Source organism: Lithobates pipiens, unplaced genomic scaffold, assembly GCF_037356315.1.
Source record: "Lithobates pipiens isolate NorthernLeopardFrog02 unplaced genomic scaffold, aLitPip1_a1.2 Scaffold_17, whole genome shotgun sequence".
In the NCBI taxonomy this organism is placed as follows: Eukaryota; Metazoa; Chordata; class Amphibia; order Anura; family Ranidae; genus Lithobates; species Lithobates pipiens.
In genome coordinates this window covers 16,135,473-16,162,883 of record NW_027507755.1, presented here as the reverse complement: position 1 = coordinate 16,162,883, position 27,411 = coordinate 16,135,473, and the positions used below count along the sequence as shown (strand labels likewise).

At 46.8% G+C, this 27,411-nt stretch overlaps 2 protein-coding genes across 9 annotated transcripts in view; both read right to left on the bottom strand.

The window, feature by feature from the left end:
* Window positions 1-27,411, bottom strand: part of GRM5 (glutamate metabotropic receptor 5) — a 517,392-nt gene that overhangs the window by 127,483 nt on the left and 362,498 nt on the right. The gene's annotated exons all lie outside the window — the stretch shown is intronic.
* Window positions 2,703-4,032, bottom strand: LOC143986600 (integrase/recombinase xerD homolog). Its single transcript, XM_077485019.1, has one exon. The coding sequence runs from the start codon at window positions 3,824-3,826 to the stop codon at window positions 3,062-3,064; it is 765 nt and encodes a 254-aa protein (XP_077341145.1). The 5' UTR covers window positions 3,827-4,032; the 3' UTR covers window positions 2,703-3,061.

The window sequence follows — 27,411 nt, the reverse complement described above, 5'->3', positions numbered from 1 at the left end:
ATTGGCAGAGAGGAGCAGCAGTCACGGACCAGTTAGTAAGGTATATTAGTCTAACAGCAGAATTCATAATAGACTGAAGGGGGGGATAGCCTGTGTAAAGGTCAATGAGGAGGGAGTTGCAGTAGTCAAGGTGGGAAATAACCAAAGAGTGAATACATTATTTTGTTGCGTCGTTAGTCAGGAAGGGGTGAACTCTGGAAATGTTGTGGAGGTTAAGGCGGCAAGATTTAGCTGAGTTCACAGTCTAGGCTTACACCTAGCACCCTGGCATCCGCGGAGGGACCAATGGCTGTGCCTTTAATATCAATGGTAAAGTCATGGGGAGGGGATCGGGGAGGAGGAAATATTACAAGTCCGTTTTAGAAAGACTGATCCATACTGATGTCACAAATGACCTACTAATCGCTAAAACCAATGGACACTTTTTGGCATTATTTCTCCTGGACCTCTCTGCTGCCTTTGACACAATGGACCACCCACTCCTCCTCAAAACTCCACTCCTCTGGTCTCCGTGACTGTACTCTTCACTGGTTCTCATCCTACCTCCCACCGTTCCTTTAATGTCACTTACAACTCTACAACCTCCTCTCCTCTTCCTTTTTCCATTGGGATCCCCCAAGGTTCTGTTCTTGGACCTCTCCTTTTCTCAATCTACACCTCCACCCTGGGTCAGTTGATTGCCTCCCATGGCTTTCAATATCATCTCTACGCTGATGACACCCAAATCTATCTCTCCACTTGTCTCCTCACACGTCACCAACTTACTAACAGACATATCAGCCTGGATGTTACATCACTTTCTCAAACTCAATCTATCCAAAAGTAAGCAGAGGTTTTTGGGGGGTTAGAAACTTTCAGGAAGCCATGGCCTGGTAAAGTCATGTATTTCCATCCCCAGGGACTTTAATTGATATCTTGACCAGGTAAGGTCATGAATATCCATCCCATTTGCATCAAGAGAAAAGGTTGGAGCTGTTCCCAGACCGCGTGCAGGGCCCCACCACCACACCACCAGTTCATTAAACCTCAGTAAGTAAGCCCTGGTTATGGCGGTCTATAATCTACCCCAAACCTTGTCTTTCCATAATATTCCTATCTTTTTTCTTACCTTTTACAACAACTTTTTATAGATATCACACAGGCTTGCTCCTGGCGAGTGGCATTTAAGCCACGAAACGCTTAGAGCTACCGTTTGCCATGTCCTTACCAATCTTACCAAGACTCCTCAAGCCAATATGGAATTTTTACCCCTTAGATTCAGTGAGGCCATAGGTCCCGCAGGCAATATAATTTGAATCATTATTTTACACCATTTCTCCTTGAGATGAACCAGAGAATTTTATGTGTTCTTACCATGAGAGATTAATTGTATTGTTATTATTTGATGTATTGCATCCCATTGTCATCATTACATGTTTATTTGGACTGTGCCTAATGGTCTTATTATATTATGTATGTTACTATGTACCAATGTCACCAGAAATATTTATGTCTACGATTCAGTTTTATAATAAAATTCCTTTCATTCATCCAGTTACGCTTTTGCTGCCTTGTGCTTCACACAAAGTTCCACCTTCCCTGTAAATATACCTTTTCTCCATCCAAAACCGAGCTCATGATATTTCCTATAGAAAAGAAAGGAAAAACCGCGCTTGTCAAGTGAAAATTCGATAAGAAAAATTAAGCAGCAACCCAAATGTTATACTACATTTGGCATAAAGGAAAAAAGAGTGGGTTGCGCTAAAAAAATAAAAATTATTACTATAAACAAAATTACACCAATGTGGAAAACTCCAAAAAATTACTTAATAATTAGTCAATCCTGTGTAAAAAAAATTAAATCACATGAAAGGAATTTGTGCTGTATCAATGAAAATAGCAAATATACATGACTACAGGATGACTGACGTGCTTTGGCTGCTGTACCAACCACCCAACTCCATAATTGTCCCTTCCCATTAAATGAGACCACACCTTCTTTTGGAGTATTTAGTGGCCGTAGCAGCCTCTTTATTAATCAAAATATAATAATTTAACGTATAACAAAATATCAACAAAACATAGTTTAACTTCAAACCCTGAGCTCGTTGGTCATCTGCAGTAAAAACTCCCCCCTCTCCACCCCATTAGCATATCGATCCAAACAAGCACTGCGGTAATATTCCTTTAACTAGGCCTCAAGCCGACATGCTGGCTCAAAGACACCAAACTATTTTACCGCAGTGCACCCATTCACCATCAGCCATATCAACCCTCACTATATGGCCATATCATCAACGAGCCCATATCTCCAATGGGTCCCGCATCAACTTCTGTGGGGAGGGGTTATCTTCCTGTACCTGCATCGACCAACACCCGCCACCGCAAGCAAGGATAACACCTTATCCTTGCGAGCACCGCCACACCCTCAAGGCACGCTCCACCCCATCCTGTATGCCCAAAGTCCGCAAATCCGTGCCCACATCATTCAGGTGTACGCCATCCCCTTTCAGGTACCGCCACGTCTCAACCTCCAACTCCGAATGCCGGACCGCCAACCCCCCATTGCGAACGACAAAACGACTGATCTCCTGATTAATTTTTCTGCGGGCCTTGTTAATTTTGTCCACGGACCTGGCAAAACGCCACTGGGTCCTGGCTATCATGTCAGACCATACTATGATCATGTGGGGAAAGGCCGCCCGCAGTCGCAAGAGATCGTATTTAATGTCCCGCGTGACATCCAACTTGGTGCGGAGGCCCAAGTCATTGCCCCCAACATGTAACACTAAAACATCCGGGGCCCTGTCAAACCCCGCAAAACGGCTTACTTCGTGCACCATTCTGCTCCATAGCATGCCAGGAAATCCAAACCATTTCACACACGCCTCCAATCTGGATATCCCCAACTGTCTGCCCCCAGGCCTAACATCACCCCTCCTGGCGCCCCAGCAGACGTATGAATGGCCCATAATCCAGACCAATCCTGGCGCTGCATCTGAAAGAAAATAAAACACAAACCAAAATCACAGTAACTGTACCCGTGCAACACAAACCCATGTCAATACATTCCCCCCCCTGGCTAAACAGCCACCAATTCCGGCCGCACGTAAGACCGAAACCTCCGCGACTCCCAGCGGCCAATCCTCTTAACCGCCTCCTCGTCCAAGCCCCACCTTACAGCCTCCGTCGCAGCCCCAATCCGGAAAGAATGTGAGGAAAACCTTTCCCCTTCCAAACCCAATGCCGTCAGGCACTTCCTAAAAACCCCTATGAACTGGTACCGCGAAACAAACTCCCCATTCCCATGTATCAACAACGGGCCCGAACCATCCGGCCGAGCGTTCAAGAATTCCCTCAAAACCACCACCGGGCAAAGCTCGCAGTCACGAATCGCGAACACCACCACGTCCTTTCCTTTTCCCACCTGATCAGTCTTCGATCTCCGGATCCGCATGCGCACACGGTCATCCCCACAAAAAACGTCCTCCATAAACAAACCACCCGGCCCAGTCTTGGAAGGGCTGACCAATTCTCCTATACGAAACGCCCCAAAGAACGCCAAGACAAACGCGGCCCTGAACAACACCCTCTCGTACTCCGAAAAACACACCACCCCTAACCGGCCACAAAGTCTACCCAACAACTCGAAGGACACCGGCCTCCTGTCATCCTTCCTCAGCCTCCCCTTCCGATAGCCCTTCATGGCCTGTCGCACCCAAAAATCTTTGGTGAAGTCCTGTTCCCCCCGCAGCTTAAACCAAAAGGCCAAACCGGCCAATTTCTGCCCCATCCGGGACACTGAAACCCCCTGCTCCAAGTTCCTGGAGACAAAATAGATCACCATCAGTCGCCTGTCTCGCACCTCCGCCCCCACCTGCAACCCCAAGGCCTCCCATTCAGCCCATGTCTTCTCGTACGCTGACCAAGTGCCCCCACTCACCGACCGCCTGATCCAGTCGGAGGTTCGTCCAACGCAATCTTCCACAACTCCTCTGGGCAGGGCGCCCCCTGGACGTCCGCCGACGGCGCCAGCTCCCGGAACCTGTCCCACTGAAAGCGAGACAGCGCATCAGCCACAACATTCTCCACCCCAGGTAAATGCACTGCATGTATAAAGATGTTCAGTTGCATGCATCGCAGAACCAAATGTCTCAACAGCCGCACCACCGGCGGCGCCGCCGCCGACACCCGGTTGAGGACCTGCACCACCCCCAAATTGTCCACATGGAAACGAACCTTCCGGTCCCGGAAGGATTCCCCCCAAAGCTCCACTGCCAGCACCACCGGAAAAGAGCTCGAGGAGCACCAAGTTCCGCAGCAATCCCCCACCCGACCATGCAGCGGGCCATGGGCCCGCACTCCATTTGCCTTGAAAGAAGGCCCCGAAACCCGTGGACCCCGCCGCATCCGTGTAGAGCTCTAAATCAAAATTGCTCACCGGCCCGGCCATCCACAGCGCCCGGCCGTTGAAACGCTCCAGGAAAACATGCCAAATCCGCAGATCCTCCCTATGATCCCTCGACAGACTCACGAAGTGTCGCGGGGAATCCACCCCCCCCCCGTACTGGCCGCAAGCCTCCTACTGAAAACCCTACCCATGGGAATTATCCGGCATGCGAAATTCAACTTCCCCAGCACAGACTGAAGAGTCCTGAGCTGCACTTTACGCACGCCTACTAACCCCCGGATCTCAGCCTTCAGGGCTGCCAACTTGTCATCCGGTAAGCGACACTCCATCGCCTCCGAATCCAACACAATGCCCAAGAAACTGAGCACCGTCGTCGGCTTCTCCGTTTTCTCGGGGGCCAGAGGAATACCGAAACTCCGTGCCACCCCTTCCAGCGTTGTCAGAAGCACAGCGCACAGCGCCGACGAGGCCGGACCCACGCACAGGAAATCATCGAGATAATGTATGACCGAATTCACTCCCGCGACGTCTCTGACCACCCATTCCACGAAGGAACTGAACTTCTCAAACAGCGCACACGAGATGGAGCATCCCATGGGCAGGCACCGATCCACATAGTATTCCTCCTGCCACCGACAGCCCAGAAGCCGAAAACTCTCGGGATGCACCGGCAGCAATCGAAAGGCCGCCTCAATGTCCGTTTTAGCCATCAATGCCCCCCGGCCATAACGCCGCACCCAAAACACCGCCGCATCAAAGGACGTGTAGGAAACAGCGCTCAGCCGGGGGTCGATGGCATCATTCACCGAACCCCCCTTCGGATAGGACAGATGGTGGATTAAACGATACTTACCTGGTTCCTTCTTCGGAACCACCCCCAATGGCGATACCACCAGGTCCGGCAGGGGCATCTCCGAAAAAGGGCCCGCGATCCTCCCCAACGCCACCTCCTTCCGCAGTTTCTCCGAAACCACTTCAGGATGAAGCATGGCGGACCGCAAGTTCCTGGACACCGGGGGGGCCGCCCCGAGGACGGCCGGAATATGAAAACCCTCCGCAAACCCCAAACCCAGAAGCACCGCTGCCTCCCTATCCGGATATCTATCGAGAAAAGGACGCATCCTTTCCAGTCTCACCGGCGTCGTCCCTCTTGTTCGAAGGCTCCCCGGCCCTACCCCGTCCTTGCTTGAAGCAGCGAGACACCGGGTGGGCACCCCCACACCCCGAGCACTCGTGCTTGTACTTGCAACTCCCTGCGAACTGGCAACTACCTTCATTGTACTGCCAGCAGACTCCCTTCTTTCGAACGGCCGATTGACCGGAAGCCCCTGATCCACCGGCCCCCCCCTGAAAAAACTGACTCGTAGTCCTCGCCGACGACATAAGGCGCATCCACAGACTGATATCCTTATGATCCCAGCGAAGAGCCGGTCGAATCGCCCTCCGTTGCCGAAACTGCTCGTCGTATCGCAGCCACGCCAATCCCCCGTAGACTCTGTGCGCTTCCCCTATCGCATCCAAGTAGCAAAATAGAGCGGAACAATGCTCTGGATTCTTCTCCCCAATCACGCTGGCGAGGATCGCGAACGCCTGCAGCCAATTCGGGAAGGTCCGCGGGATCAACCGGTACCGCCTCTTCTCCTCGTCCTCCTTCTTGTTGTCTTCCGGCTTGACCCTATCTAGGTTGAACTTTTCCAGGGGCAGCAGAGAAAATATCTCCACGTATTCCCCCTTCCAAATTTTTTCCCTAACCTCCTGTTTCAAGTGCGCACCCAACGGCCCCTCAAAACACACATAAACTTCGCACCGCGCCGCGTCCGCCAACCTGACCAGGTCCTGTTTTTTAGCTGCCTCCCCCGTTTTTTCCCCCGCTGGTGCTGCCGGCACGGCAGCCACCACCTGGTCCCCCGCGCCAGGAGCCGTGACCGTCTCCGCCACAGCCGGCGCGGACGCCCCGTCTGTCGCCCCCCCAGCCACCGGCGGAGTCGCCCCCGCAGCCCCCTCTACACCCCGAGCACCGCCCACCGGAGCGGTCCACGCCGCCCCCGGACCGCCCCCCCCGGCCTCCAGCCTCCCTACCAAGTCCTTAAGGCCCGCCAGGATGCCCGCTAGCCCCCCATCCGCCGGGGCGCGGTCCGTCTCCCGCTGTGCCAGAAGCGGGGCAAACGGGGCGGAAACCCCCCCGCCGCGGGCAATCCCCGGATCACCCCCCCCCCACCACCCGACCCCCCCCAACCAACCCGCCCCAAGGACCCCTGAAGAAGATCTGACTTACCGGGCCGCCTGGAAGGATCGCCTCCAGCCGCCGAACCTCCACCGACCGCCGACGGAACGCCATCCGGTCGCTCCTCTTCAGACGACGACAGTTCGCCTTCAGACCGGTCCTGGGCAGCTGCTCCATCGCCTGGCGACATCCGTCCACTGGGCCCCACCTGGGCAGCCGACGCACCGCTCCTGGGCCGACCTCTTCTCCGCCCCACCGCCGACTGCAGAACCACCTTCCCTCGGCTTTTCACCCGCTGCTCCGCAGCCGTGGGCTCACTGTGGCATGGCGGCCGCCTCCCCACAGGATTCTCGGCCTCCGACCCCTGCTTAGTCCCTCCGGCAGCACGGAACTGCCTCCTTCGGCGGAGCCCCGCCCCCGCAGCGGCAGCGCTACGAGAAGGGCCCGGATCCTCTTCGCGGCGGACCGCCGCGTTGATGGAGGCCGGCGCCGGACCGGCCACCGACCCCACTGAGCTGCGCCCAACCCCCCATCCGCGGCCCGAGGCCTCCACAGCCCGCCTGGCTGGCCGTTTCGCGGGCGGCTCGCAGGGGGCGGGGCCAGCGGACCCCGCATGGCGAAGCGTTGCCGGCCTGGGGCAATCAGGGGAGAACCTGGCCGGCGGGCGGGACCGCCGCACCCTGGCCGAGCTTTCCCCTTCCACTCTGTGCATGTCCCGATCCCCCCCGAGGGCAGCCGCCACCTGTTCTTGGAGCCACCGCTCCCCGTTCGCCGCCGCCGCGGCCCGTAGCTGGTGTACCAGGTCCCCGAGCGAAGAAGCCATCCTGCCGCTGGAACTGCACAACTTGCACTGACGCCGGGGCGTAGAGCGCGCACACATCATTGCGCTGACTCCGCCCCCCGGCCAATCGCTGCAGTCCACTGTCCTCATGCCAGCCCTGCACCTACGCTGTGCTCTCGTCTTCGGGCTGTGCTTCAATATTGTTCGTGAAAACACCATAAATGATAATGGATTACTCTGATGAAATGTGAACAATGAACAAAGAGAAAAAAGGGATATTTTACCAAATAACCAATTGACTTGATATATTAATCAAACATAATTATAAGTGATAAAAAGATTATGAAAAATATTAAAGTGTCCATAAAGTCCTTAAAAAGAATATCTATTTCCAAAAACTCCACGGTGATATGGTGACAGCAAAACCATCCGGAATTAGTGTGAACAGTGCACAACCTCCACCATAGATATTACTGCCGCTTACCAAAGATGTATGGTTCCTTATTACAGAGAACCATGCAGCGCAAGTGACTGATTCCCCCAGTCCAGGGTATTCGGAAGTGGATACAAGAGGATGCAGGAACCCGTTACTTCTCCCAGCCTCCAGACAAACTCCCTCTCAAGGTTAGATTCTAGAAGACGACTTCTAGAATCTAACCTTGAGAGGGAGTTTGTCTGGAGGCTGGGAGAATATGTTTGATTAATATATCAAGTCAATTGGTTATTTGGTAAAATATCCCTTTTTTCTCTTTGTTTATTGTTCACATTTCATCAGAGTAATCCATTATCATTTATGGTGTTTTCACGAACAATATTGATGTATATTTGCTATTTTCATTGATACAGCACAAATTCCTTTCATGTGATTTAATTTTTTTTACACAGGATTGACTAATTATTAAGTAATTTTTTGGAGTTTTCCACATTGGTGTAATTTTGTTTATAGTAATAATTTTTATCATGATATTTCCTCCCACATGCGCCATTTCCCCTGATTTCTCTGTCAAAATCAACGGCTCAACTATCAACCCGTCCCCCCACGCTAAGGTCCTAGGTGTAATCCTTATCTCTGAACTATCCTTTTCGGCCCCACACCCAATCGCTGTCCAAAGCTTGCCGTCTCAACCTCCGCAACATTTCCAAGATAAGCCCCTTCCTAAACGATGTCACCACAAAACTTCTAATCCACTCCCTGGTCATTTCTTGTCTCAACTACTGCAACTCCCTCCTCACTGGCTTACCTATAAATAGGCTATCCCCCCTTCAATCCATCATGAATGCTGCTGCCAGGCTAAACCACCTTATAAACCGCTCAGCGTTTGCTACCCCTCTCTGCCAAACCCTCCATGTGCTGCCACTCAACCAACAAATTAAATTCAAGATACTAACAATAACTTACAAAGCCTGGCCCACAGCTACATCACCAACATGGTCTCAAAATACCAACCAAATCATTCTTATTGCTCCTTTCAAGACCTCCTGTTCTCTAGCTCCCTTGTCACCTTATCCCGTTCTCACGTCCAGGACTTCTCCCAAGCCTCTCCCATCCCCTGGAATGCTCTACCCCAATCGGTTCTGACTATCTACTACCTTTGTCCACTTTTAGACGATCGCTAAAAACTCATCTCTTCATAGAAACCTATCTGGCCCCCACCTAACAACTGTACATTTATTTTCTCCATCAGCACAACCCCCACAGTTATTATCTCTTGTGTCTCTTGACCCCCCCCCTCCCTTAGATTTAAGCTCTAACAGATTCCTGCAGCTTGGTTTCAGTAATAGCAAGTAGATTGAGGGAGTTGGAGAGGAAAAGGTCACTGACAGAAGCAAGTTTGTTAGAAACTGAGTGGGCATTCCAGAGGGCACACATAAGGAGTGGGGGGGGGGGGGCTGACTCATGGAATCAGGGAAATTGAGATAAGAGTGGAGAGAGGTTAGGGCCAGGGTTTGAAGCAATATCCCCATAAGTTAAGACTAGTAGGAAGGTGAGGGTGGTAAGGTGTGGGATTTATATGATGGCAGGCGCTGCAGTGAATTGGAAGTGGTGACATTGTGCGTACATGAAAGACACGTGTGCATTGTGCAGAAAGAGCAGGAAGTGATAAGTGCAGTAATATTGAGAGGGCAAAAGTGAGAGAGATATGTATGGGTTGTGAGGTGGAGAGGGGCATAAAGAGAGATGAGAGTTTGAGGAGAGAGGGCATTATTGCAAAGAAGAAGGTTAATTTGAGTGTGTTTGAGGGTGGAGAGAGGGAAAAAAGAAGTCTGAGGGAAGGAGAAATGATGAAAGGGAACTTCCAGACAACTTGGCATGGAGCACTTATGTTTGTACTTGCTTTTGCAGAAGTGCTTTAGTTAAAATGCTGTGTTGCAAGTGACAGGCACTTAGCACAAAAATAGCAAGCCTAACATCGGAAGCCATCCTAAGAGTTGAATTGATTTTATACTAGGATGGGATACTGGAAGGTTAAACAATTATTTAATTAAGAGCTAATGAAACAGACACATGGTGAAAGTGGAGTTTTTTTGCCCTAGACAGATTGCAAAGCAGGATGGAGACAACAAGGTAAGACTGAGTGTTTCATATTGGTCAAGGCACCATGAAAAGTGAGTGCTACTCAATACAGATAAGTGTAAACAGTAGTTTGAAAAGTCTTAGTAAGGTAAATGTGGATTTCAGCCATGCAAAGTAGCCCAGTGTTGCAGGGAAGAGTGTAGTTTGTTACCGATGGTTACGGCGAGGCAGGTGTGGATTGCAGGCATGCAAAGTGGCTTAATATTGCAGGGAAGAGTGTAGTCAGTTACCGATGGTTACGGTGTGTCAAGTATGGATTGCAGGCATGCAAAGTGGCTTAATGTTGCAGGGAAGCGTGTAGTAAGTTACCAGAAAGAGTAGAGCAGAGAAGGCATGATGAGAGGATGATGATAATGAGGTGTTCCAATGTTAAAAGTGTTCGAATGTCAAAAGTGCCAGGCACTTAGCGCAGAAATGGCACTTTGCAGAAGAAGTGGCAAGCCTAACCTCCCAAAGGTGAGGCGTGCCACAATCTAGCAATGTGGACAGTGCACTATTATTGTAAACAGCCTCCTCCCACCACATTTTTGGGCATGTTGGTAGCCATGAAGTTGTGGTATCTACAAGTTAGTTCAGTATTTCATCAAATGATTTACTTGTTTCTTGGAGTTTCTTTTTAACATGCATAAAAATGAGGACCTTCATATGAACACACCTACATACCATAGACTAAGGCATGGATCTTCAAACTACGGCCCTCCAGTTGTTTAGGAACTACAATTCCCATCATGCCTGGTCATGTCTGTGAATGTCAGAGTTTTACAATGCCTCATGGGATGTGTAGTTTCACAACAGCTGGAGGGCCGTAGTTTGAGGATCCCTGGACTAAGGGCTTGTCTTCACTGGTGCTGGTGGCACTGTGATTCTCAGAGCTGAAGGGTGTAGCCCTGGTGTCCCTCAGCGAGTGTCTCCTGGGAGCTATTAGATCCCTGTAATTAGTCTCCACCTGATGCTGGCTGTTGGGAAGGTCTATAAACCCTCCTCTATCCTCCTCTGTGTTTTGCCTGTGTGCCATATACTGTACCTGATTACTGATGCTCCTTCTCTTATCTTTACCTTAAATCTGATTCCAAATGTGATCTTGTTCCTGTATCCTGCTACCTCATATCTGCTTCCCTTATTCCTGATCGCAGTTCTGGCCCCCTTCCTGATCCATCTCTCTGGTGGTTCCTTGCATCCCGTCTTATCCTGTTTATCTGTGTCCCCCCTTTTGAATATATTGTATTATAGTTAGGTTGCTAGTTTGGTATTCTGCCACTTGATACGCTGTTCAGTAGTTAGGTTGCTAGTTTGGTATTCTGCCACTTGATACACTGTTCAGATATATTTTCACTTTTTCCTTTTTTTATACTGTTTGGCGGTGTCGGATGGGTTTTTCATTAGTAATAAATTCTAATTTAATTGTACACAATCTGGTCCTATAAATGCAGCATACAAATCTGGTCACCACTGCTTTTGTCAGATGCCTGCACTCGGTATCCTAACACTATGGGCGGTCGCACAAGTTAAAAAGCTGCAAACCAATGCTTCAAAAATGTTTCAACGTATTTGCAAGTGTCCGGTATGGGGTAAATAAAAATCGCGTAGCAATTTATCCAGTGAAAAAGCATGTGCATTAGTTCTGTGCAAATGCGAAAAAAAAAAAAAAAAAATGTCAAATGTTTTTCATTGATTTAAAATGAAAAATGCCTCAGTTGGCCACTAGATCACACTAAGTATCACAAAATTTTCCTGTGATACTTAGCACCCTATAGTGATCAAAGGTGGTATTTTTCACTGTAAATCAATAAAAAAACATTCAACCAGCACAGCCAAGAGCAAATAACATTGGGACAAAAACACATTTTTGATTAATATACCATTATGGATGGTCAGTGGAGCCTAAGCCCCTGTACACACGGTCGGAGATTTCCACAACCAAATCCGTCGGATTTTGCCCGTCGGATTTTGTCCGTCGGATCTTGTCCGAAACTGTTGCATACACACGGTCGGATAAGGTTGGTGAAAAAATCCAGTCTTTCAGAATGTGATGACGTAATTTCGTTATGATGGTACTACATTCAGGCTAGTAGCCAATAGCTTTGATGTAGGAATTTGATCTGAGCATGCGTGGCACTTGGTCCGATCAAAATTCTCTACACATGATTGGAGTATGTCCGATCAGCCCAGTTGGTCGGGAAATATTTCCAACATGTTGGAAAATTGGGTCCGGCGGATATTCCGACGGTATCAGTCCGATGCATACCACACACAGTCGGATTATCCGACGGCACGGTCCGATAGGACACATTCCAACGGATTCTCCGACCGTGTGTACAAGGGCTTAGGCAGGCCATACATGGGTCGAATTTCGAAAGAATTTTCTTTCGAAAATCTTATCTAATAATTTCCTTCATATTTCCCACCATTAGTGGGCTGCAGCAACAGACGATTTTTGTGTGGCTATTGAATTTGAGTAATCGGACATGTTGGACATTTTTTGAAAAACAAAAACGATTTTCGAATCAATGATGGGAGAATCGTGCGAAAAATGTAATCGAAAAAGAAATGCGCATGTGCAAGAAAAGAAAATTTCCAGAAAGAAAAGAAGATTCCCAGCCACGAAAATTCTTTTCTGTTGCAACATGAGGTGAAATTGAAGGCTTGGTTGGTCGAATTTTGAAATCAATGGTGGCATCATTGGATCATGAAATGCATACATTTTCTGATTTTTCAAAAGAAAATTCTTTCAAAATTTGACCATGTATGGCTAGCCTTATGCTCTGTACACAAAAGTCCGATGTGAGGTTTTGGTCAGAAATTGCGACCGTGTGTCTTCTCCATTGGACTTTTGCTGGTAGAATTCCCAGGAGCAAAACAATAAGAGCAGGTTCTCTATTTTTCTTAGAAAAAGTTCAGATTGGAAATTTCGATCGTCTGTAGCAATTCCGACGTGCAAAATTCCTACGCATGCTCAGAAACAATTTGACGAATGCTCGGAAGCATTGAACTTCATTTTCTCGGTCCGCCGTACTGTTGTACGTCACTGTCTTCTTGACGATTGAAAGTTCAGAGAACTTTTGTGTGACCGTGTGTATGCAGGCCAAGCTTGAGTGTACACGGCATTAAGCTTATTTTTGTAGTAAGTAGCATAAGCTGACTGCGTTCACTTCTGTCTCACAGCACACCACATGTGAAATCTGGGGGGGGTATGGTATGTATTGTATGGGGGTGCTTTGCTACAGCTGGGTCCTCGATGAACATCAGCAGAAACTCCAGCAGAACTGCCTGAAAATGGCAACAGCCCTGAAGCTGTGGATCAAGAACATAGCTGCTCCAGACAATTTATGTTCTCCTCAGCCATCTACTGAGCACACCTCCCCAAGGATTGGCTGAAGCACAATAAAAATCCAAGCTGCCCATTTGACTCTCCCACTCCTATGTTCTTGAAGCCTCCAGAAGGAAGGGGCGAATAGTTAAACCTGCAACCTGTGAGATCTAGAACAGCCCAAAGAAAGCATTAGCTGTTCCAATGATTACAGGGGTAGCCCAAAAGAAATCAATTTACCTATCACCTTAGCAGCCAATCTAGGAGGGTGCTACTGTACATACAGATGATTTCTTGCCCAGCAACAACATAAGATATAACTGCTTATTAGGTCATCTGGTCTATTAACACAAACATATATTCTGCCAGAAAATCCGCAGCCTGTGTTATTTGCCGTCCTTGTGTGTCTGACATGAAGTAAAGGACAAAAAGAACAAAAAGGCTGACTGGGCATCCAGGTTCCAGAGAGAGGGATATTTAAACAGGCAGGAGTCCAATTCATATGGCAGGGGAGTCCGTGCATTTAGCTGAAAGAAAAGTGTAGGTTATTTTGTCTGATACTGAAATACATCAACTGTTTAATCTGTGCCAGGACACCCAAGAGCAATGCAGTCATGGGCACAGATCACACTATAAACTGAAGGCTTCAAATCCAGTTTTTGTTCTGTATTTAGTGAAAACTTAAATTTGTAGTCAGGAAGTACAATTATTAACATGGGGACTTTAATTAAAAGTCATTCATGACTCTCAAAATGTATCTGCTTGCTGTCCTATGTTTAAAGCAGAACTACACTACAACTGAGAACCACAAATCAAATACATTATTTCATTTTCTGAAAAATCCCGAAAAACGCCCCCCCCCGGTATTTCTGGCTGTGACCATCTTGAGTAAGGGCAGGTGATTCATAACGTTTACTTGAATCCATCTGCCCTTAGCTCAGGCATGGAGGCAGGAGGGTGTGCTTAGCTGAGAAAATCCCTCTCCCCCTCCTGAAGACTCCTGGGATGTATGACATCATTTGCTTAGGCCAGAATCCAGAAAGCACTGTAACTGAAGAAATGTAAAAATAAAGAAAATGAAAAAATAAAAGTTTAAAACATGATACACTTTCTTATAGTAATAGAAACTAGGCTTGTCCCGATACCAAGTATTTGCAGGAGTACTCGTGCAAATGCTCCTGATGCCTTGTCCAAAATCTCCGCCGCCGCATCACTCATCCCTGAGTGTCCCCTGTATCCTCCATGGGCTCTCCCTGTGTTCCTCCAGTCCCCCCTGTCCTCCTCTGGTCCCCCTCTGTGTGCTCCTCTGATCCCCCCCGTCCTCCTCCGGTCCCCCTCTGTGTGCTACTCCGATCCCCCCTGTCCTCCTCTGGTCCCCCTCTGTGTGCTTCTCTGATCCCCCCATCCTCCTCCGTTCCCCCTCTGTGTGCTCCTCCAATCCCCCCTTATCCTTCTCAGGTTCCCCTCTGTGTGCTCCTCTGGTCCCCCCCATCCTCCTCTAAACCCCCTATCTTTCTCTGGTCCCCCTCTGTGTGCTCCTCTGGTCCCCCCCATCCTCCTCCGGTACTCCTTTGTGTGCTCCTCTGGTCCCCCCCATCCTCTTCCGGTCCCCCTGTGTGCTCCTCCTATCCCCCCCGTCCTCCCCCAATCCCCTCTGCCCTCCTCTGGTCCCCCCCTGTGTGCTCCTCTGATCCCCCCGTCCTCCTCCGGTCCACCTCTGTGTGCTACTCCGATCCCCCCCGTCCTCCTCCATTCCATCTCTGTGTGCTCCCCTGATCCCCCCTCATCCTTCTCAGGTCTCCTTCTTTGTGCTCCTCCGATCCCCCCCATCCTCCTCTGATCTCCCCATCCTTCTCTGGTCCCCCTCTGTGTGCTCCTCTAGTCCCCCCCGTCCTCCTCTGGTACTCCTTTGTGTGCTCCTCTGGTCCCCTCTATCCTCTTCCGTTCCCCCCCGCGTGCTCCTCCGATCCACCTGTCCTCCTCTGGTCCCCCTCTGTGTGCTTCTCTGCCCCCCCCCCCTGGTTTCCCTCTGTCTTCTCCTTTGGTCCCTCCCTGTCCTTCTCCGGTCCCTCTCTGTTTGCTCCATCGATCCCCTCGTCCTCCTCCAATCCCCCCGTCCGCCTCTGGTTCCCCTCTGTGTGCTCCTCCGGTCCCCCCCATCCTCCTCCGCTCCCCCTCAATGTGCTCCTTCGGTTCCCCCATCCTCCTGCTCCGCCCCCCCCCCCCCCCAGATCCTTCAGGATGGAGAGTGGAGGAAGGAGCCGGTAAATCTGTCATTTACCGGCTCCTTCCTTTTACAAATGCACAGAGTCAATGATCACTGACTCTGTCCATTCATAACTGAGCATCAGAAACTGTGTTTTCAATGCTTCAGTTTATGAATGGAAAGGAGCCGCTGTCTTCTGTCCATTCATCTCCAGTGCAGCTGAGGCTGCTGAGAAAGGGACTGGGGAATCTCTGTACTCAGTCCGTTTCCATGTCTCAAAGGGGAGATGTCAGAGGTCTGTTTAGACCCCTGACATCTCATCAAAGCCCCCCCAACAGGGTTGAATAATAATAAAAAAGGAAGCATTGTAATAAATAAATATTCTAAAGTAAATAAAATGAACACTGACACTGACTGTCCACTCTGCCCCCCCCCCACCCAACAAAAAAAAGAAAGCATTGTAAAATTGTAACAAATAAATAAATAAAAAGCTACTGACAGTCCACACCTCATCAGTGCCACCTATCAGTGCCCATCAGTGCTGCATATTAGTGCCAGTAGTATCAGTAAAAGTATCGGAAATCGGTATCGGCGAGTACTCAGTCTTAAAAAGTGGTATCGGGACAACACTAATTGATACCAATGATGGCGGCATTATTCCTCCCACTGACACCAAAGAAAGGGCACAATTCCTCCCACTGACACCAACAATGGTGGCACTATTCTTCCCGCAGACACCAAAGAAAGGGCACAATTTCTCCCCTTCACACCAACAATGGTGGCACCATTCCTCCCACTGACACCAAAGAAAGGGCACAATTCCTCCGATTCACACCAACAATGGTGGCACTATTCCTCCCACCGACACCAAAGAAAGGGCACAATTCCTCCCACTGACACCAACAATGGTGGCACTATTCCTCCCACTGACACCAAAGAAAGGGCACAATTCCTCCCATTCACACCAACAATGGTGGCACTATTCCTCCCACCGACACCAAAGAAAGGGCACAATTCCTCCCACTGACACCAACAATGGTGGCACTATTCCTCCCGCTGACACCAAAGAAAGGGCACAATTCCTCCCATTCACACCAACAATGGTGGCACTATTCCTCCCGCTGACACCAAAGAAAGGGCACAATTTCTCCCACTGACACCAACAATGGTGGGACGATTCCTCCCGCTGACACTAAAGAAAGGGGACGATTCCTCCCATTCACACCTACAATGGTGGCACTATTCCTCCTACTGACACCAAAGAAAGGGCGCAATTCCTCTCACTGACACCAACAATCGTGGAACTATTCCTCCCACTGACACCAATGAAAGGGCACGATTCCTCTCACTGACACCAACAATGGTGGCACTATTCCTCCCACTGACACCAAAGAAAGGGCACAATTCCTCCCATAGGGCATTATTTACTCCCACTGGCCCTTTGTTTAGTATTTCAGTCTGTATGTGTGGGGGTTTGTAGAGGGATATTCTTCATATTTTATGACAAAAAATTTTCCCCTTGCTATGACATTAGCACAACAGAAATCTGCAAACATACATTGGTCTAGTTTATGCGGAAACACACCTTTTAAACTTAAATCAGCAGATTATTAAAATTCTACAGTCATTTATTCTCTGTTTGGCTGCTTAAAAAATAAATAAAAAAAAAGGTATGACTTTATTTGATTGTGTAGGATTTTTCCAGTACTTCCAGCTTCGTTTAACCGTAAAAATGGATGCAGTGGAACGAAGGTGTAGCTGAGCCGTAAAAACTCAACCTGAATCACAACTACTCCTACAATACTGGACAGGTCTGCGCAGAGCGCTGCCTGTAGGTGTCACTCTTGCTCTCCGCACTCCATAACAATGCGATTCGAGTACTTTAATTTAGAGCGTGAATTGCAAATAATATTCATGAGAACTGTCCAATCGTGCAAGTCTTGTGTAGAATATGGAGGAAAAATTGTGAAAATCTGGCAAATTAGTAGAAATGTAGTAAAAATCAATACAAGGGCTCCGAATAATAATAATAAAAATGATGCCATTACAACTAATAGATGAAAATGTATCTAAGGCCAATTGTGTATGTTTTGGAGAGAGTAGTAAAGAGTTAGAACCCCTGTTAACTTTTTTTTTTCTTCTTAATTGATATCAGTTTCTGTTTGGAAGATTTGCTCTGTTTATTTATCCTGGGACTGAAGTGATGAGAAAACCCAACGTTGTCACCAGAAGAATAGGGAAGATATTTTCCAACGGTGACAACTTTTGTGCCCCATACACACGGTCGGACATTCCGACAACAAAATCCATCGGATTTTTTCCAACGTATTTTGTGCCAAACTTGTCTTACATACACACGGTCGGACAAAGTTGTCGGAAAATCCGATCGTTCTCAACGAGGTGACGTACAACACGTAAGTCGGGACTATAAACGGGCCAATAGCTGTGGTCTATTAATTTATACTGAGCATGCGTGGCACTTTGTCCGTCGGAATTGTCTACACACGGTCGTAATTTAAACGATCAGATTTTGTTATCGGAAAATTTTAGATCCGGATCTCAAACTTTGTGTGTCGGAAATTCTGACAGAAAAAATCAGATGGAGCCCACACACGATCGGATTTTCCTACAACACGATCCGATCGCACATTTTCCGTCGGAAATTCCGACCGTGTGTAAGTACAGGGCATTACAGTGACAACGATCCAAGATGGAGATTTTCTTCACCTGGAAGATTTGGCTGCTCAATGACCAGGCCATTTTTTTGCGATTCGCACTGTGTCAGTTTAACTGACAATTGCGGGGTCGTGCGACGTTGCACCCAAACAAAATTAACATCCTTTTTTTCCCAGGTGGTATTTTATCACCTCTGTGGTTTTTATGTTTTGTGCTATGAACAAAAAAAGAGAAACAATTTTGAAAAAAAATTGAATATTTTGTACTTTTTGCTACAATAAATATCACCATTTTTTTTTCTCAGTTTAGGCCGATATGTTTTCTTCTACATATTTTTGCTATAAAAAAAAAATCGCAATAATCGTATATTGATTGTTTTGTGCAAAAGTTATAGCGTCTACAAAATAGGGGATAGATTTAAAGCATTTTTATTATTATTATTATTTTTTTTACTAGTAATGACGGCGATCTGCGATTTTTAACATGACTGTGACATTATGGCGGACACATCGGACAATTTTGACACATTTTTGGGACCATTGTCACTTATACAGCGATCAGTGCTATAAAAATGTATTCATTACTGTAAAAATATCACTGGCAGTGAATGGAGTTAACAATAGGGGGTAATTAAGGGGTTAATTGTGTTCCCTGGGAGGTGTTTCTAACTGAAGGGGGAGGGGACTGACTAGAGGAAGTGAGGGATCGTAGTTCCTAGCTAATAGGAACACACAATCTGTCACTCCTCTCAGAACACAACAGGGAAGTGTGTGTTTACAAACATACACTTCCCTGTTCTGTCTCTCGTGCTCACGATCGCTCGTAGCCGGCGGTCATCGCTACCGTCGGCCATGAGCTCCGGCACCCTCGTTGCACGTGCGCCTGCTATCCCGATACTGCGAGCCGACATAAAGCTACGACGGTTCGTGGGATCATGCCGACCTGCCACAGTAAAATGATGACGGCTGCTCGGCAAGTGGTTAAAGAGATTTACTTTCACATCCTGTTGTGTCTTCCCATTGGATCACAGGTAATAAAAACCAAAACTGATAGGCGTTTAACCATTCTCTACTCCAAAAAAAAAAAAAATTAAGAAAATAAAAAAGGATGAGTCAAAGGTATACTATATATATATATATATATATATATATATATATATATATAATAATATATATATATATATATATATATATATATATATATATATATATATATATATATATAGATAGATAGATAGATAGATAGATAGATAGATAGATATATAGATATATAGATATATATATATATATATATATATATATATATATATATATATATATATATATATATATATATATATATATATATATATATATAGATAGATAGATGGATATCTTTATATAATGTGTATTATGTAATATATTGTATTATATAATATATGATGTATGACTGCATATAACATTATATAATACATTTTTATATATATATATATATATATATATATATATATATCACAATTGTAGAGGTAAGATGCACTGAACGATCCTTGAAGTGCAATCAATCTAGTCCTTCCCACGGACAGATATGTAGAAACAATGCTGCGGGTTGCTGCACAAAATTATTTTATTTCCAAAAAGGATTACATCAGATAGAAATATCAAAAAAGTTGTACCTGGTACTTTTTTGATATTTCTATCTGATGTAATCCTTTTTGGAAATAAAAGAATTTTGTGCAGAAATCCGCATTGTTGTTATATATATATATCCGCAACATTCTACTGACCTACTAACTGCTAAAACCAACAGCCACTACTCCATACTCTTACTGTTAAACCTCTCTGCTGCCTTCGACACAGATGACCACCTGCTCCTTCTCAGCAAACTCCACTCCCTTGGCCTCTGTGATTTTGCTTTATCCTGGTTCTCCTCCTACCCATCTCAACGCACTTTCAGTGTCACCTACAACTCCCTCTCTCTGTTGGGGCACCCCAAGGTTCTGTCCTTGGGCCCCTCCTATTCTTGCTCTATACCTCTTCCCTGGGCCAGTTGATAACCTCCCAAGGCTTCCAATAGCACCTCTATGTTGATGACACCAAGATCTATCTCTCCACTCCTCAACTCAGCCCCTCGATCTCCTCACAGATCTCCAACTTACTGAATGACATATCAGTATGGATGTCACACCACTTTCTCAAACCCGATGTTTCTAAAACTGAGCTTGTTATATTTCCTCCTTCCTGGACCCCCCACCATGGCTTTACCATTAAGATCAACAGCACAACCATTGGTCCCTCCACACATGCCAGGGTCCTGGGTGTAATCCTTGACTCTGACCTCTCCTTCAGCTTCCAAATCCAATCCCTGGATAAATCCTGCCGCCTTCACCTCCGCAACATCTCCAGAATTCGACCCTTCCTGACTAATGACACCACAAAGCAACTCATTCACTCCTTGATTATTTCCCACCTTCACTACTGCAACTCTCTCCTTAATGGCCTACCCTTACTCTGGCTATTGGCCTTCAGTCTATTATTAATGCTGCTGCTAGACTAATACACCTCACTAATCGATCCGCGACTGCGGCCCCTCTCTGCCAATCCCTTCACTGGCTTCCCCTACCCCACCATGTAAAATTCAAAATACTAACCATAACATACAAGGCCACCCACAACATCACCCCCATCTACATCACCAACCTCATCTGCAGATATCGCCCAAATCATCCCCTCCGCTCCTCCCAGGACCTCCTGCTCTCTAGTTCCCTTGTTACCTCCTCCCACCCTCACCTCCAGGACTTCTCCAGAGCCTCTCCCATCCTCTGGAATTCCTTGCCCCGATATATCTGATCAGCCCCCTAACCTGTCCACCTTTAGGAGATCCCTGAAAACTCATTTATTCAGGGAAGCCTATCCCACACCCACCTAACAACCTCATCAAATCATTCCAATCCCCGCATCTATTACCTTTTGTACCACCACCCGCTCCCTTTAGAATGTAAGCTTTACGAGCAGGGCCCTCCTATCCCTTCTGTATTGTACTGTAATTGTGCTGTCCCCGCTCTACATTGTAAAGTGCTGCGTAAACTGTTGGTGCTATATAATCGTGAATAATAATACAATTATATATATATAATATTAAAAAAACAGAATGATGCAAGTGGGAGCAGTCAGTATATTAAAATACATGAAAAAATAAAATACAAGCTAAAAGATCTTTACCTTTACCTTTACTTTAACCAGGGTTTTTTTTTTTTTTTTTGTTTATGGAGTAGGGGGTAACGAATAAGCAAACCAAGAATTTAAATGCACAATCTACTATTTGTGTTAGACACAGTCCAATAAATTTCTCTATTTTTAATATGTTTTAAAGATAAGCATATAATTACCTTTTATATTTGTCATTTTATTGATATTTTACTAATAGAAATGTTTATTTTATTATTATTATTATTATTAATTCTTTAATAAAGGGATTTTTTTTATATATGTGTATTACTTTTTTATTTTTTATTTTAGTTTTATTATTATTTCAATAATAGAAATAACTAGTATATTAAAAAATCTTTTTTTTTCTTCTAGAAAGGTTCATAACTGTTTGTATCCTCAGCCCCCATCGTAATCTTTTTCCCAAATGTCTTTTCACCCCAATTATGGTGTCCTTTTTTTGGAAATGTCACTAGATATCACACCAACAATTGTATTTTTTTCCCCACACTGGCTGACAGATCAGGAATTGTTCATATGGTTGCCATGCCGACTAACTGCCGCAATCAGGGCGAGGCACCCAGTGTTCTACCCCACATCGAAGGATGGGAAAGATTTATTTTATTTATATGTGTTCACATCATACTTTTAATACATATTTTATATTCTCTCCAATGGGATTTTTCTTCCTTCTACCATCAAAAGAGATTCAGCCTTGGACAGCGAATACTTGACACACATCAATCAGAAAAGGGAAAATAGATACAAAGCCAACAAATATCTCAGAAAGCTTTAATATCCCATGTTTATCTGGTGGCTGAAGTAGTTCCTTAAAGGCTAACTCCAAAAAAGTATAGCAAATAAAAAAAAGATAACATAGCATACTGTATACAATTACTACACTTGCTACATTGTAATTTAATTTTATTAAAAATAACCTTTCCTTTCCAATCTGCAGTGCTATCGTTTTCTGTAAAATTCAATGTAATATGGCAACCTGGAGGCGTTCTGTACACTGTTGGTGTACAGAACGCCCCTAGAAATGTCGTTCGGCTTGTGTGATTGGCTCACTGATCTTCCCAGAAGTTGGCACTAAGATACACGTCAATATTTGGGCATCCCCTGTAATATAAATGTTAGTAATGATGAGATTTTCGCCAATGGTTAATTCATTTTAAAGGGATGCTGACGCTGCAGCTCTCTTCATTAGAACACTGAGCGTGCCCCAGGGGATTTCAAATAAGGAGACCCTCCCATTCATCATTAAGCTAGCCATAGAGGTTTAGAAAATCATTTGAAAAAAAAATGTTCGTATTTGATAAGATCTGTTGAATGTGTGTGCGATATCACCTTTAGGCTGGGTTCACACCACAGCGATGCGGGAACGCCGCGAATCCGCTGCGTTTTCCCGCATTGCATTACTCCCGCCGGCAGTTCACACTGCCCTATGCGAACGGCTGGGAGTGTCAATGATATGTTAATGACACCCCCAGATCCGTCCGCATATCGCAGTGCGATCTGCCGACTCGCACAGGAATCGGATCGCATGGTGTGAACACCCATGCGATCCGATTCTGTTGCGGACCAAAAAAAGGGTCCCGTGCGAGTTTGCTGCGGGAGCGATGCGAATTCAGCCATACTATCTGTATGGCTGAACTCGCATCGCTATGGAGATCGGATGTGATTTGCACTGCAGTACGGGTGCGAATCACATCCGGATCTCCCCCCGCAGCAGTGTGAACCCGGCCTTATTGTATCGAAAAATGTTCCCCTCTTGTCGACATATTATTGACTGTTAAAGTGGAGTTCCACCCAAAAATGGAACTTCCGGTTTAAGGGAGGTGACCACCCTGACATGCCACATTTGGCATCTAATTTTTTTTGGGGGGGGGGGGGCGGTACCCTCTTTTTAGAGGGCCCCAGCTCCCACTTCCTCCTGGCGCTCAGCGGCGCTGGAAGGTAGATCACCTCTCCCCCTCCCTCTCGGCAATCATCTGGGACATGTCACAGGTCTCAGATGATTGCCCGGCCAGTCACGGCGTGTGGCGCGGCTTGTGCATGCGCAGTGGGTGCCCCGGCTGTGGCTTCACAGCCAACAGTTACAATGCTGGCACCACAGAGAGGAGGGAGGACGAGCGGGTTTTCGGGTTTTTGGTTGGGACAGGTAAGTGTCTGATTATTAAAAGTCAGCAGCTGCAAATACTGCAGCTGCTGACTTTTAATATTATTTTTTAAGCAGAACTCCGCTTTAAGGCTCGATTCACATCTATGCGAGTTGCTTTTGAGCAATTCTGCAGTGCTTTTTGCGGTGCTTGCTGCAGTTTTGGACATGCGTTTTACCGTGATTTTACAATGATTTTTCCACGATTTGTGTGGTTTTTATTTACACTGTATATAGCTGGTTGCTAAGGGGGGGTTCGGGAAGCTGGCTGCTGTGTCCTTAACAACCGATGAGTCATCAGCTATTAGCAGGCTTCCCGCTGAATATAAAAAGAAACCAAATTGCTGGCTAAAAAAATTGGAGAGAAAAAAACAGCATGCCCCCCCCCCCCCCCCCGGGTCCATGCCAGGCTCTTGGGTCTAGTGTGGTTTCAGAGGATGAAGATGCGGGTGAAGATGGAGGAAGACCAGAGGAAGAAGTGGAGAAGAAGAAGATTAAAAAAAAAAAAAGACTGTGTACTGTATTTTTTAACACTACACTACTTTTTTTAGTGAGTGGGTAGGGGTACAATGTACCCCATACTCATTCACCTGGGGGGGCTGGGATATGGGGGCCCCCTTGTTAAAGGGGGCTTACAGATTCTGATAAGCCTCCCATCCGCAGACCCCGACAACCTTCGGCAAGGGTTGTCGGGAAGAGGCCCTTGTGCCCATCAACATGGGGGCAAGGCGCTTTGGGGTGTGGGGTGCAGAGCCCCCCCAGCCCCAAAGCACCCATGCCCCCATTTTGAGGGCATGCGGCCTGGTATGGTTCAGGAGGGGATTGCCGCTAGTCCCTTCCCTTTCCTGTGGATTTTGGGGGGACCTCACTCTGTTTTTTTTCACACATTTATTTTTAGCCGCCATTTTTCTTTTTACACTGAATGGGAAGCCAGCTAACAGCTGATGACTCATCGGTTGTTAAGGATGCGGCGGCCGGCTTCCTGGTCCCCTCCTTAGCTACCGGCTATATACAGTGTAAAAAAAAAGAAAAAAAAAAGAAAAATGAAAAATCGCAGCAAAATTGTGGTAAAAACATGGTATTTGCGTTTTGGATGCAGGTATATTGAATTCTATTACATGCAAGATGCTTAATTTTGCGGGGAAAAAAGAGTCCCCGACCCTTTCCAAAAAGCAGAGACACAAAAATGCATTGATGTGAACATGTTTCATAGGAACCCATGTTAAAATATTTCCCTGCATTTCTGCAAAATGCATCAAAAAACGCATTAGTGTGAATCAAGCCTAACAACAATTCGTACATTTTTTGATTGATTGTATGATCAGCGGAAATGATATAAAGATTTTTTTAACCTTTGTGAACCCTCCCACTCACCAACTGTATGTATTTTTTGTGCTTTTGGGGGTTACATGTTACCACATGCATGCGTTGTATGTTTTTTCGAACTGTTTTTGATCTATTTCGCTAACATTCAGAAAATAGCTTGTTTATGCAACAAAATTCTGACATGACAGTTTGTTTTTTTAGCGTAAAACTTTGCATTTTGAGACTTAAAATGAGCCCACTAACATTTTGAAAGTTGAACGATCGAGCTTCTCAAACGTTTTTTTTTTAACAATTTTCTATCCACGTATGGCCACCATTAGTCTGCAACCAGACCAACCAAAGAAAGTAATCTGCATTTTTTTTTTTTTTTAACAAAAGTGGAATTGAGTTACAGTACATCCAGAAGGTGCTTCACATTTTATTATGTTACACCAGGGGCGTAACTATAGGGGGTGCAGCAGTCGCGACCGCAACTGGGCCCTGTGCTGCAGGGGGCCCATGCAGCCCCCTCTACATATGGCCAGCAGCAGCATAGGCAGCTAGGGGTACCAGTGCACCATGCACACGGGTGGCTGGAGGTGGAGGGTGACTAGCAGAGCTCCATGCTCGACTATCGCACTGGCTGCTCTTTAGTTGTGCATTCCCTGCATGACCTGTGTCCTCAGCCGGCTCCTCAGAGTACCCCTCTCCTGCTCCATGCATTGCTGCTTAGTCCGATGTCTGTTCTCCCCAGCCAGAGTCCCGCACCCCCCCCCCCGAGTCTGGCCCACACTGCACTGCATACTTCTCCCGGGTAAACAAACTTTAAGCACACTGATGCAGTGCAGCCCTATGAGAGCCCCCCGGAGGACACTGCAGGCTTGTCTGCCAGCCCCCTCCTCCCCCGTCATACACAGATGATGAAAGGTCTTTCTGGGAGATATGCTGATCACCCGTCCAGCACACTGGATGGAGCCCAGGCCAACATGGATGAGTGCGCGGCCTGCCGCTTGGTCATGGTGAGTGAGAGGACCCCATCCCGCATACACCATTACATACCCCCTCCATCTCCCCCTGGGGACAGGGGCCCCTTCTCACGTGGGGACAGGGACCCCCATCTCCCCTGGGGACAGGGACCCCTTCTCACCTGGGGGCAGTAACTTCATCTGCCCTGGAGAAAAGGACCTCATCTCTTCTGGGGACGGGGACCGCATCCTGCCTAGGGACAGTCCCCCAATGGGGCACCTAAAAATAAAAAATAAAAATAATAAAAAAAAACTACTGATGCCAGTGGTGGAACTAGAGGGCTCACAAAGGTCATACCTGTGACCACGCCCTGGAGTTCCAGTGCCGGATTCGGAGGGAAGGGCCCTGGCTGGGGTTCAGGGGGGCCCTTCATGGTTTCTTGCATCGGGGCCCTGAAAGTTGTAGTTACGCCACTGTGTTACAGCCTTATTCCAAAACTGATTCACCATTATTATTTTATATTCATTATTTTCCCCAAAATTCGACAAACAATACCCCATAGTGACAACATGAAAGAAGTTTGTTTGAAATCTTTGCAAATGTATTAAAAATAAAAAATTTAAAAAGTCATGTACATAAGTATTCATAGCCTTTGCCATGACACTCAAAATTGAGCTCAGGTGCATCCTCTTTCCACTGATCATCCTTGAGATGTTTCTACAATTTGATTGGAGTCCACCTGTGGTAAATTCAGTTGATTGGACATGATTCAGAAAGACACACACCTGTCTATATAAAGGTCCCACAATTAACAGTGCATGTCAGAGCACAAACCAAGCCATGAAGTCCAAGGATTTGTCTGTAGACCTCCAAGACAGGATTGTATCCAGGTACCAGGTACAGATCTGGGGAAGGGTACAGAAATATTTCTGCAGCATTAAAGGTCCCAATGAGCACAGTGGCCTCCATCATCCGTCAATGAAAGAAGTTTGGAACCAGCAATCGGGGGAGAAGCGCCATAGTCAGGGAGGTGACCAAGAACACGATGGTCACTCTGACAGAGCTCCAGTGTTTTTTGTGGAGAGAGGAGAACCTTCCAGAAAAACAACCATCTCTGCAGCACTCCACCAATCAGGCCTGTATGGTAGAATGGCCAGATGGAAGCCACTCCTCAGTAAAAGGCACATGAGAGCCCCACCTGGAGTTTGCCAAAAGGCACCTGAAGGACTCTCAGACCATAAGAAACAAAATTCTCTGGTCTGATGAAAAAAAGATTGAACTCTTTGGCCTGAATGGCAAGCATCATGCCTGGAGAAAACGAGGCACCGTTCATCACCTGGCCAATACCATTCCTACAGTGAAGCATGGTGGTGGCAGCATCATGCTGTGGGGATGTTTTTCAGATGCAGGAACTAGTCAGGATGGAGGAAAAGATGAATGCAGCAATGTACAGAGACATCCTTGATGAAAACCTGCTCCAGAGTGCTCTGGACCTCAGACTGGGGCAATGGTTCATCTTCCAACAGGACAACGACCCCAAGCATACAGCCAAGATAACAAAGGAGTGTCTACGGGACAACTCTGTGAATGTCCTTGAGTGGACCAGACTTGAACCCAATTAACCATCTCTGGAGAGAT